A 12,188-nucleotide genomic window follows, 5' to 3' on the forward strand; every position below is an offset into this window, starting at 1 on the left:
ACTATAAATCAAAACCTACGCTGTCAGTATCTGCCGTAAACCCTTTGCCCGTATCCCTCACATATACTGCAGCAGCAATAATGTATGTCAGAATAACTTCTATTTCCACTGTGCTAGACGTGTCTGGCCTGTACTGCACTGTTACTGTCAACAAATCCTATGAAAAAGACCAAAACCGATGTGTAAGTCTGTTTCTCAATACTTGACTTTCCAACCTTATCTGTGGCTCTCAGACCCAAACCCTTTGGCTCCTACTGAAGACATAAAGCTTTAAAAACATCTCACGAATACACAGTTTAATTTAAAAAAAAAAAAAAAAGGTTCAGTGATTTCAGGAAACAGCTGAACCAGTTTGGTGCTGTAGTGAGTATTTCTGGCAGCAGGACAGTGTGTGTGTGTGAGATTTGGTTAAAACTGTAATGACCTTGTCACCTAGTATAACGGTGATGTGTTTTTAATAGATTTTGGACAATAATGAAGCTCTATGGCACAAAGCAATAAGGCTTTGGATACACAGAAAATACTTGTTAGTTGGATCAATTCAATGTTTGATCTTGAAATGAAAAAGTAAATAACATGCATTATGTAGATCTAAGCAAACATAAACTTACCTACCCAATTTTGGCAATTAATAGTATCTGGAATCAAAGTTGAATTTAAGTGGACTTAAATATTGAACATAAACTTAAAATAGTACACGCTGCTCCCACTCACACAGATGTTTAGGAGAGAACAGCTGTATTCTCCACTAAAACAACAGTCTTCATCTGCTCAAATTTTTTTTTTTTTATACATAAATATCCTGTGTGTGTAAATATAGGTGAGGTGTATTGATCTGCCTGGTGTCTCTATGGAAACCCTTGCTGTAGGTGGTTTACCTGCTGCGCATCTCCCATCTGTTTGAGGTTGGCCAGCGTGGCGCCCTCGGCCTGGCAGGCGGCGTCTGCCTGACTGACGTTCATCTTGTACTTTCCCTCTGGAGAGCGCAGGTGGAACACTCCAGCTGTGTTGGCTGAGCGACAATAACCATGTTATCTTCACCATTACCTCTGGCTGCTGTACTTCTATACTGTTCAGTACAACAATTTAATCTCTGTGTGTGAAAACAACACACTGATACACTAATAAACTGACATGAAAAACTGCCACTAATTAAAAAATATACCACAACTGAGAAAAATCCTTGTCTCTGATTGGCTGTCAGGTGTTTGTTCCACTTGCTGTATTGAAAAGAAAGCTGCAGGATGTATCAACCTGTGAATTAGTGCATAACTAACCCTCATTCATAAGTACCAGGTACAGGCTGAGCCTTAACAAGCTCCATGTTTAATGAGCCTTAACGAGCTGTGGGTGTTACCTTCTGTATTCCAGCTCAGTGCTTGTTGGCATCTGTTTACCAGTCCCAGAAAAATCACTAATCAAATCTAGAGCTAATAAACAATGTCCTCCGTAAAATCACCATGGTAACATGAACACTACAAAAGGTCAGCTGCTGTGGAATTAACAGTTACTATAGCAACTGCAATAGAGTTGGACTGTGGAGCCAACATGGCTCCCGGTCAGTAGGAGCAACACAACACATGATTACACAGCAGGTACTGGCTCATTTCAGATGTGTTACCATGGTAACACGATGGCGCTACAAGACAGATATTACACAATCAGCTTGTTACATATGTGTTACCATGGTAATAAGTCATTGTGGATGTGTTACTATGGTAATAAAAGGCAGTACATACAGGTATGTGCTACCATGGTAATAAGAGCCATTACGGATGTGTTACCACGCTAATAAAAGTAATTGCACATTTGTTACCATGGTAACAGAAGTGATTGCAGTGATGTGTTACTATGGTAATAGCTATGGAAACTGAAGTGATTGCAGATGTGTTATCATGGTAATAACCACTGTAATAAAAGTAATCTCAGATTTGTTACCATGGTGACAGAAGTGATTGAAGTAATGTGTTACTATGGTAATAGCTACGGCAATTGAAGTGATTCCAGATATTTTATCATGATAATAACCAATGTAATAAAAGTCATTGCAGAATCGTTACCATGGTAATGCAGGTCCTTGCAGGTGGCCACAGGGTCACAGTCTCCATTGTTTTCCAGGCAGCGGTCAACAGGAGGCACCACCTTCTCCAAACACTGGACTCCATTACCCACGTATCCCGGCAAACATTCACACTCACGCTCATTCTGGAGGAAACAGATTATGTGATCCGGTTAAAGCGTTGTGTTTGGATGCAGGTGCTCATGGTGTCATATTTATGTCTGTCCTGCTGTTTTACTGGGTGACCTTTTTTATTTTTTAAGTATTTAAGTCCGTGTGATGTCATAAAAGAAACCTTGAGGCTGATTTATTAGTTCAGCTGCTTCATGTCAGAACGAGAAATCAATACAGTTTTAATGAGATTAAATGTGAGATAAAGCTCTTTCATTATTGCACTGCCACTCAAGTCATGCTCTCCGTGTCCTGGATCTTTGTCAAACAAATATTCACATAGAAAGAAAAAGCCTGTTAACCCAGTTATGGAAAGTCCGACGTCAGCAGCCTGTTGCTTTGTGTTACTTCACACACAGCCTCGTGTGAATGTAGTGGGAGTTACACTATAACTTTGTAAAAACATGTTGCACCATACATGTTAGTGACAATGTGGAGTTAAAATAGAACTTTACATTAAGCAAATGTAAGTGTGACTTTCAGGACAGAATTATTATTTTACCACAAAGGTATTTTTCCAGAGACTTTTGTTGTTGTTGTTGTTTTAATTTACAATCATATTAATGTGTGACACAGCCATTCTTAATTTAGTAAAAAAACAAATCAGCAATCAGTAATGGATATTTAAATATTATTGAGGTGATGTTAAACACACATATAATATATTAGCTAGTTTACACGTGATGGCCTACATTACTTTCTCTTTTTTGAATACAAAAAGTCTATTGTAGATCTCTCACTTGCTGTGTCTGTTTCTCCCCTTGAATCTGAACGTTGAGCTGGAATAAACATCTCTGTAACAATGTTTTGGTTACGACTGACTCATTTCTTTCATAGTGTCGGTAGAGCTGGTGTCACTGAACAACGTGGCGAGTTTATTGTGAAACTAACTTGTTGCAACATAACGGTATTGACTTTACTCTCAAACTTAAGAACACACTTATGTCGAGCTGGTGCATCAGGCTCTTGGTTACTGCAGAAAGACTAATAATCAGATGACTGAAGTGCATTAAAACACAGAGACCAAAAGACTGTGTGGGGAGGATCCTCCCCCCCAGCTTTTGAATTCCACTAAGAGATAACTGTGGGTTTGAATAGACCTTTTCAGAGACTGCAAGAATCTGCCAAGTGGCCTTCTCACCTCTCATAATAAAGGTGTCAGAATTAACATTGGCCAGAGAAGGAACCAGCATTCTCAGCCCCGGAGAGACCAATGCTTTGACGTGATAATAAAATGAATAGCAGGACGTGGAACCACTTAATGACCTTTTGGGTCATCTTTGTTGTGGATCACAGGGGAAGGAACCATTTCCACTCAAGACAAAATAAAAGAGGAAGAGAGACTAGTGTTTAATTTGAGACTGAATACTTTTCACATCAGGAAAATTACCAGAATTAAACAAATAATGGCCTTCAGTCTCTTTCTCTTCCCTCATCTCTGTCTTACACACACACACATACAAACACACACTTCTCCCTCCCCTTCAGCTCTTTCTTATCACAACAAGCTCAGATCGTAAATTGGCCTCTATTCCTTTCATGACTTTCCAATGTATTTCTCCTTGTTCAGCACACATCTGAATTGATGTGAATTAGCTGTCCAACTATTTAGTAATTCGGTTAATATTTCTCAGTAAATGTTTTCATGAAAAATAGTTCAACTCCCGTATCTGTGTGATATAAATTGACTGGGGATGTATAATGCACATTTCCAGGACTATACTGATATTCTGGGGCTCTACTGGAATATCTTTGCATGATTTACAGTTCAAAAAGCTCCTTATTTATCTTATACTGGCTCTTTGCAGCCCCTCAGTTCAGCCTCTGTCTGAAACAGGCAGTTTTAGCTCCTGTCTCTTTAAGGCCCCCCTCCTGATGAGCCTACTCTGTTCTGATTGGTTAGCTTCTGCCTCTCAGCTGACTTCTGGCGGCTCCTTAAACAAACAACAGTAGTCAGAATTCACTTCTTTTGCTTATTCTTTACTCAAAGTGTCAACTTCTCAAATACATCCGTACATGTTTGAGCCCCAAATCCGATCCAAAATATGTGAGTGGACGATGTGAACAACACACGGAACTACCTTAGCAACAACCTTAGCAGCAAAGGCTACGGAACGGACGGCTGTTTCGGGTGAGGTGACATTAAGAGCGAAGCGTTCAGAGCAGGCTGATGCCTCGGATTTTTACATATGTTCATCTCAAGTTTTTGAAAGTTTAACATAGACATCTGGCATAAATAAAAATGACAGAAAATCCCGAAAAGCATAATATATCCCCTTTGAAGAAAAATAATAAATGTGCTGTGAGGGTTTTTACTCACCGGACCGGTGAACTTGCAGGTGGCAAAGTCACTGCAGCCGCCATTTTCCTCTTCAACACATCTGGACAGAAAAACAGCACAACGTCACATCTCTGACATGGACGTCTTGCATTAATATTAAATCATCTTTGATGAAAAAAAAAAAAAGGAAACCACAAAAGCAAATTTAATTCAGAAAATAAATGACAGACAGCTGTAAAGGCCAAGCCCACCTGTTGATGGGCTCGCAGGAGTAGCCGTCTCCTTGGTAATTGCTCTGACAGGTGCAGTTGACGAGCAGTCCCGTCTGGTTACAGTCTGCTCTCTGGTGACAGCCGCCGTTATACTCAGAGCAGAGATCTGGAGCTGCAGCGAGTTTAATAAAACTGTCATTTGATCTGCTCACATGGTGGACTTCATGTCAGGAGAGAAACATGACAGCATCTCTTCTGGAAATGTGCCGTCTTCATATTTACACATCCTTCTTATTGTTATAGTAGTATATTGAGAGCAAAGAGGAATATGGGATTTCTGATATCTATACATACATGTCAAATTTTACACCTCAGATAACTGCCAAACATAGATCATGTCTTCTTCCTTGTTATTTTCTTTCAAATGTATTAAATATTTCTAAACATCTAATAATTAAAGAGGATAAAAACCTAAGGAAAATGTGTTCTCTATATAGGTTTTGATATATTTTGTTTTGTCTCTGTACTCTATCACATTGTATCGGAAATGAAACAGTGACTATGAGGTTAAAGTTTGGATTTTCATCTTGAAGGGTGTTTGAGGGTTTGAGTTCCCAGTTTTAGGTCAATGCAGCAGGACAATAACAACACCTGACGTAAGCGAGCCGCCGTTCTCCCATCCTCACCACTGTTGTGGATATTTTTAGCGATGGTCAGCAGTGGAGAGAGGCGCACGCAAGACTTTTGATGTCTCAATGCTGAAAATGTTTATTGAAAGCACTTGGCCAAGTGGAGAACCAAAAACAGTAAACACCAGAGTGTTTTGCTCCGATGCTGTCTCTTCCTGTTCTGCCCTCTGAAGGTCTGAGTCCTAGTCTTTATCAGCCTATAATATGAAAAATTAGTCTGATTGGTTCACTAGTTTCTAAACAAGGGACAGTTTAAGTCACGTTGCATGTAATTTCAGCAGTTTTGGTTTGGCCATCTGACTGTGTCATTTACCCATCTGTGTTGTTTAAGGGAAGCCTCCTCTGACCTTGGTAACCATGGAAATGCTGATATACCCTCTATCAGAGAGGTTTTTCTGCCTTCCCTAAAACATCACGGACAGCTGAAGTCTCAAGGAGAAAATATCTTAATCTCTGATTAAGAATTACAGTGGGACCTCAAAGCCAAGCTTGACCCAATGTAACCCAATTTGTAACCTCTAAAGATGGAAAATTGCATAACAACCACCATCTAGCGCAGCAATACTGAGTGTCCTGACAAGCTGTATCGTTATCTGGTATTGAATTAGACTGTAAGTGGCAGCTGAGAGGATCATATGGGTCTCTCTCCTCTCCATCCAGGACGCCCATCTATACCAAGGTGATGTCCTAGACGGAGATGTTTATGAAAGGCCTCCACCTTCCCACCTGACTCAGACTGTTTGACCCCCTGCTGTCTGCAGCAAATCAAAAACCACCAGGATGAGCTTCACACTCCTTACAGCCACCCAGCACTCAAAACACACCTCAGTTAACAAACAGAAACACACATACAAACCCTCTCATGTTGCATATTTGTGTTGCTACTTTGTACGTGTGAATGTATCGTGTTTTATCTTTTTGCTCTGCTATATGTACTCAATTTGAACAAATTATACATGTTTATTGCACTTAGATGTTTTTATGTTTTGTCTGAGAGACAATATTTCACTAAGCTGCATTTTCTATGGTTGAACTAATAAATTAAAACCATCTGATCATGTGTTTCACGGCTAAAGATCAGACTGAAAACAACAGAAAGCAGGAAATGAATCTGGCTGCAGTCCAGAGCCGACGGAGCATCACAGAGAAGATATTGAGTGTCTGATGATTTATTTAAGTTTATATGAGTTTGTCCTGTTATCTTTTGTCCCCTAAACTCCCTACGTAAACTCCCTAAAATTAGGTCTGATAGTCGCTGTAACACTCAATAGTCACTGTTTTCTTCATCTGAAGGAGGACAAAAGTTTAAAGTTGTTTATTTGAGCCACAGCAGAGGCGGGTGAGCTAACATCCTGCAGCATGCAATCAGCCTTTAAATTGTGATTAAATTTTGATTAAATTTTTTCCACAGAACTTTATACTCTGTTTGCAGTTTCTGTCTTTTGTATCTGCAAAGCAACAATTCTAATCATTTTTGGCATATGATATATATGATAGCTTGATGTGTCTTGTTATAACGTTGCTGCTTTAACTCACTGTCATCGTGTGGACTTAAGACTGCAGAAAACTCACGTTCTGAAGTGCAGAAGGTGCCGTTCCCCTGAAACCCAGATTTACACTGACAACCAACACCTGGCATACAGTCGGCCTGAGCGTGGCACTGCCGGCACTCCTCTGGGATCTCGTCTGGACAGCAACGGACAGATGATTCATCAGAGGAGGAAGTTAAAAAAGGTAAACAGCAAACTGCAAAATAAAACTAAATAAAAGTGAAATCATGTTTGGAAATGTTCCAAAGTTAATATAATCAACATGTCTGTATCACATGAATCAACTACAAAGCACTTCTGCATCTACACTTGGATCAAAATACATACATATGTATCATGCTGATTGGCTGATGATACCTGAATCCTGTCAGGGAGCATTAGTACTGTGTACAAAGACAAATACTGAGCAGTCATGAGTTACAGCTTTTGAAATGTATCATGTTGCTGTAACGCCGCCTGTAGGTGAAATGAAACATTTAAGGAGTTGAAGTGTTAGCTGATGCGTCAGTTGAATGTTAATTTATGATGAAGTTAAATCTCAGTCTGATCAAAAGCACTAAAAGCAGTTGAACTGTCAGTTGAGGAGTAATAGATGAAAGCACTTGAACTGTACAGCTCAAGAGTAAGTGATGAAAGCAGTCAAACTGTCAGTTAAAGAGGAAGCGATGAAAGCAATTGAACTCTCATTTGAAGACGAAGCAGCAGAAAGTTCAGGTGACGAGGAAGCACCGGAGATAATTCTGTGTGCTTTTAAAACATTAAAGTGTCAGTTGCAAGAAATAACAGAAATTAGTCTATTTTGAAGTGTTTTTTCTTTATTCCTTTCTAAAAATTTTAACCTAACAAAGAAAATATTAACTTATAATTTGTAGGAGAAGCGATAAAAAACTGTTTTGCAAAACTTCAAAATAGACAAGCTGTTGGTGGAAAGTTGCACATTAGTCTTTAACCAAGGAATCCTGGAAATAAAGAGGGTGTCCTGTTTTCTGTAGTGTTTTGTAAACAGCCACACAATGGCGCCAATCATCCAGACCCACAACAAAAAAGTAATCATTTGTTACTTGATCCATGGCCAAAATCATATATAATGATGATGATATATAAATCCTGCTTAAAGACAAACATAAATTCTGATGGAGGTAAAAGTTAAAGGATAAGTCTGGTGATATACTATATTTTTTGTTACTGTCAGTAAATGTGACCCGAACCAACAATGAAAAACAAGTATTGTGTATCCAAAGCCTGATATATCCTATTCCTGTGCCGTAGACTTCCATTGTTGTCCAAAAACTCATCAATGAGTCACACCGTTGCACTGGGTGACATGTTCCGTCTTTACCATGAACAAACACACTGCAGCTGATATAAAAAGTAAATACTCACTTTTACTAGCACCAAATGTGTATAAATCCGCCACTAAAAATAACCCAAAAAAATCATAAATTCCTCCTGTTTCAGTAACATTTACTAAAACAACTGTGGCAGGAAATGTTTGTGAAACATTTTCAAAGATTTACACCGTCAGTAGGAACAAACGGACTTGAGACTGAGAGCCACGGAAGGGTACAGAAGTCAGACAGTATTGAGATACATTGTTAGGATTATATGTATTCAGGTCCTTACGTTCAGGAGGGAAACTTACCTTGTTTACTCTGGCAGCGATCGCCCTGCCAGCCCAGCTCACACACGCACTGTCCAGAACCTTCAATGCCCTCATCACACTTTCCCTTCTGACCACAGCTACAGACTGACAGACAGAGAGAAAGAAAAACGTGACTCAACCTTCCTGACTCTGACAAGCTAAAATAATCTTAGAATAGAGTTGTGAAGATGTAAGAAGTATTTCAGGCGTCTAGGGTTCCTGCATGTAATGTAAGGTGTTAGGTGACACTTCATGAATCTGTCCTGGTTGAATCATCAGTACAAGCCTGTGGACATGAAACCTAAAAGAGCCAAGTTAAAGGATAGGTTCACAATTTTTCAAATGTGTCTTAAAACAACAATCAGGTGTCCATATGAGCATTAAAACAGGTTTTCCTCACTGTAATCATGTGTGCGCCTGTTCATATGCTTTCAATGTAAGTGATGGAGGCCAAAATCCACAGTGTGTCCAAACAATGATTCAAAATCTAATGTCTAGTGTGGCAGGCTGAGTGTGTTTGAGAGAGAGAGACCCATAGATGAGGCGGGAATCCAAGGTTAAAAAATGCAGAGCTGTTTTATTTTATTTTCATTTCTTTGTGGATTTCCTTTTCAGTGGGTATGTGGTTTAAGCTCTGCAAAGAGAGAACAAAATTATTAACATCAAATCAATTCACTACAGAGATTGTGTGCGATAAAGATAAATCAAATGTTAAATAAGGAAATTCACTTATAGGATGCACACAACATGACTGAGGTCAAAAAGAAAGAACAAAGCAAGGATATATAGTCTCTCATTAAGGTGAAGTGATCGCACCTGAGTGGGGCGGTTGCTTTCAAGGCAGTTCCCGGCCTCAGGTGCAATCATGTGATGGGGACTTCTTGACAGCCAAAAAACTGATGTTTTGAAACACAGAATCCCCATTAATCATCCTCCTTGATCTCCGGCAGAGGTACTAGCCGTGCACCTGGATGGAAGTCTTCTACTTTGATCTCGTTCCAGGGTCTGTGTCATTCTTCCAACAGGCCATAGGGAGCAAGGAAGTTGGGGATCGACGATCATAATTTGTCCCTGTTTTAGGTTCTCCTCATCTGTGTTCTAGTTTGGTCTTGGTTGCAGGTCTGGAAAGTGATGGCTGATAAAGCTTGCCCAGAAGTGGTCGGCCAGGATTTGAGTAAGATGCCAGCATCTTTTCCCAATCAGCTAGCTGCTTGCATGCACAACCTGGGGAAGCATCCTGCCGCCTCATCAAAGGCAGATTTGGGGTAGTTTGGGTTAGTAGCTCAGAAACTGGGACTGATGATTGGGCTAGAAGATGGGGAGGTCGACCAGGACGCAGGAAAAACAGACAGGGTCACTCGGGAAAGCAACTGGAAGGCAGGACAGACTGCCAGTGTCGCTCCGGAGGGCGACCAGGAGGCAGGACAGATGGGCAGACTCACTCTGGAGGTCGACCAGTTGGCTGGAGTGCAGGACTGGAGTCTGGCAGCTGGAAGACAGACAGGTGAGCCAGTGTAGCCAGGAAAACAGGAGGCTGCTGCAGCACGGGAACTGAAGACAGCTGCGGCTCAAGAACTGGAGACAGCTGCAGCTCAGACTCAGTGGACCATTGAGGCTCTGGTTGTGAAAGATGAGGGGGCACTGGAAGTAATGGCACCAAGTGCATGAGAAGATGACAGAACCTGAGAGAGGCTACAACTCATACGGATCTCCCCAGTTGAGTCAGAATGTTTCTAAACAAGTAAAGAAGAAAGGAGTTTAGCCTTTTCCAGATCTCATTCAGGTTGCCTAAGCTTCCTTACCCTGGAAATGTGGTTTGTGAGACACTCGTGGCTTCCGACAGCCTAACGAGCCCGGTCATCAAGCCTCCTATGATAATTTTCTGCCTCCTCTTCCTCATGCTGCTGTCGGCGTAGTTCATCCAGCTCTGATATCTCAGCTGCTCCTCCAAAGCTGCTGACTGCACAGGATTGAGCGCCTCTCTTTCAAAGCTTGACTTGATCTCTGGCCGCGGGACGAAGAAGAACTGCTGACTGAAGCTTCTCTCCCTTGTGTGGGTTCAGGTTTTGATCACGTTGCTTGCTTATGAAGCCACATCACTTACATTGTAAATGCATTATGAAGGGATCTTCTAATGGTCGGTATGAACAGTTGGATTATGGCAAGTAAAACCTATTTCAATGTTTATTTGTGCACCTGACTTTTTTTAAGACAGACTTGGAAAATTGTGAACCCATCCTTTAACTACGACTCCCAAGGTGCATTTCAGTAACAAACATCCAATCACAGAGCTTCAAATTCTGTCATGTGCTCCACTAATGTCAAGCTTAAACTAAAGATTGCATGTAAAAACCTGATGAGACATTCAGTTTGGGAGAAACTCAGTAACCACGGCAACGGGGCGTGTTGTGTTCGTAACCGCAACGTTGAGTTTTGAATTCGCTACGGCTCTGATTCACACTTGAGAAGACTTCTACGTCTCTGAGTTGATTAAACATTAGATCATAAAAAAAGAACTTTGAAACCTAAACAGAAGATGATCAGCAGCTGTTTAATATTTCGTCTGCTGGGTGACTCTGACTGAAGACAGCTGGAAGCACACCCAGCTGTTTGATGGTGATTGTGGTGGCGTTGGAACGTTGCTATGGAGACAGACTGCTGAATAGCTGATAGAGGTGAGACTGTCTGCTGAGTTGAGATTTTATTGGGGATGGGGGGAGGGGGATAAAGAGAAGTTCTCATGTGAACTGAGGCTACGGAGTCCACAGAGATACCGCGTGGAAAACAACAGGAACTATGATTGGTCAGCCTGGGCTTCGTTTGTTTTCTCCTACAGGTTTCTGATGCTGGTTGAGATTATTGAGCGTGAACACAACATGACTCAGGCTGAAGGAAGTTATCTTCTCCTTTACAGAAACACACGTCTAGCAAAGCAATCTTAAAACTCATCTTTTTTGCCTTAACCCACAATTAGTTGCCTTTAAATTGATTTCTTCATGACCTTGTGCTGCACGGCGGGTCGGTTTCTGTCTCAATGAATTTATTAAGCGCCGTCCTGCTGACGAGATTATTGATTAGTGCAACTGTTCTGATAACCATTGCATCTCTCTAACCTGTTTGTTTGTTGCCCTCTCTCTTCTCTCCCTATTTTCTCCTCCTGTCCTCTCTCCTCTCTCAGGCACCTCTTGCTGGACCAGCACCCATCCTGGATCCGCTCTGCTTCCCCGGCTGTTGGTGCCATTTTCTGAGGTTTTGGATCTGGTTCTCCATCCTGCAGGAGTTCAGCCTCACCTCATGTCCCTCTCTCTCTCTCTCTCTCTCTCTGAATGATGTCTTTATCCTCCTCTTTCTCCTGTGTGAATAACGTCTTTTCTTGTGTATGTGAATGGTGTGATGTGAGTCTCCCCTGTGTGCATGTGTAGTCTGTCCCCCTGCCAGGTCTCCATGGTGATGGATGTTGCGTGGCTCAGGTCCCACTCTGTTCTGGTGGCAACCGGAAGCTGCTTGACGTCTTCTTCATCACATTCTTCATATATATTATAAATCCATTACAATTTTGTTATCCTGTTTAATGCTGTGTTTCT

The 12,188-nt window shown here is 41.2% G+C and overlaps 1 protein-coding gene and 1 long non-coding RNA gene across 3 annotated transcripts in view; one reads left to right on the forward strand and one right to left on the reverse strand.

Annotated features, from left to right (window-relative positions):
- LOC122981255 overlaps positions 1 to 12,188 on the forward strand; it is a 571,779-nt gene that overhangs the window by 17,897 nt on the left and 541,694 nt on the right. The gene's annotated exons all lie outside the window — the stretch shown is intronic.
- The window catches only part of stab1 (stabilin 1), a 93,559-nt gene that overhangs the window by 17,436 nt on the left and 63,935 nt on the right, over positions 1 to 12,188 (reverse strand). For both annotated transcript variants that reach the window (XM_044349882.1, XM_044349881.1), the window contains 6 exons: positions 8,605 to 8,709; positions 6,985 to 7,098; positions 4,763 to 4,895; positions 4,551 to 4,611; positions 2,061 to 2,205; positions 879 to 1,012 (listed from right to left, as the gene is read on the reverse strand). In XM_044349882.1, coding sequence (XP_044205817.1) covers positions 879 to 1,012; positions 2,061 to 2,205; positions 4,551 to 4,611; positions 4,763 to 4,895; positions 6,985 to 7,098; positions 8,605 to 8,709 — 692 coding nt within the window. The remainder of the gene's footprint in view (positions 1 to 878; positions 1,013 to 2,060; positions 2,206 to 4,550; positions 4,612 to 4,762; positions 4,896 to 6,984; positions 7,099 to 8,604; positions 8,710 to 12,188) is intronic.

Source organism: Thunnus albacares, chromosome 4, assembly GCF_914725855.1.
Source record: "Thunnus albacares chromosome 4, fThuAlb1.1, whole genome shotgun sequence".
Lineage (NCBI taxonomy): Eukaryota > Metazoa > Chordata > Actinopteri > Scombriformes > Scombridae > Thunnus > Thunnus albacares.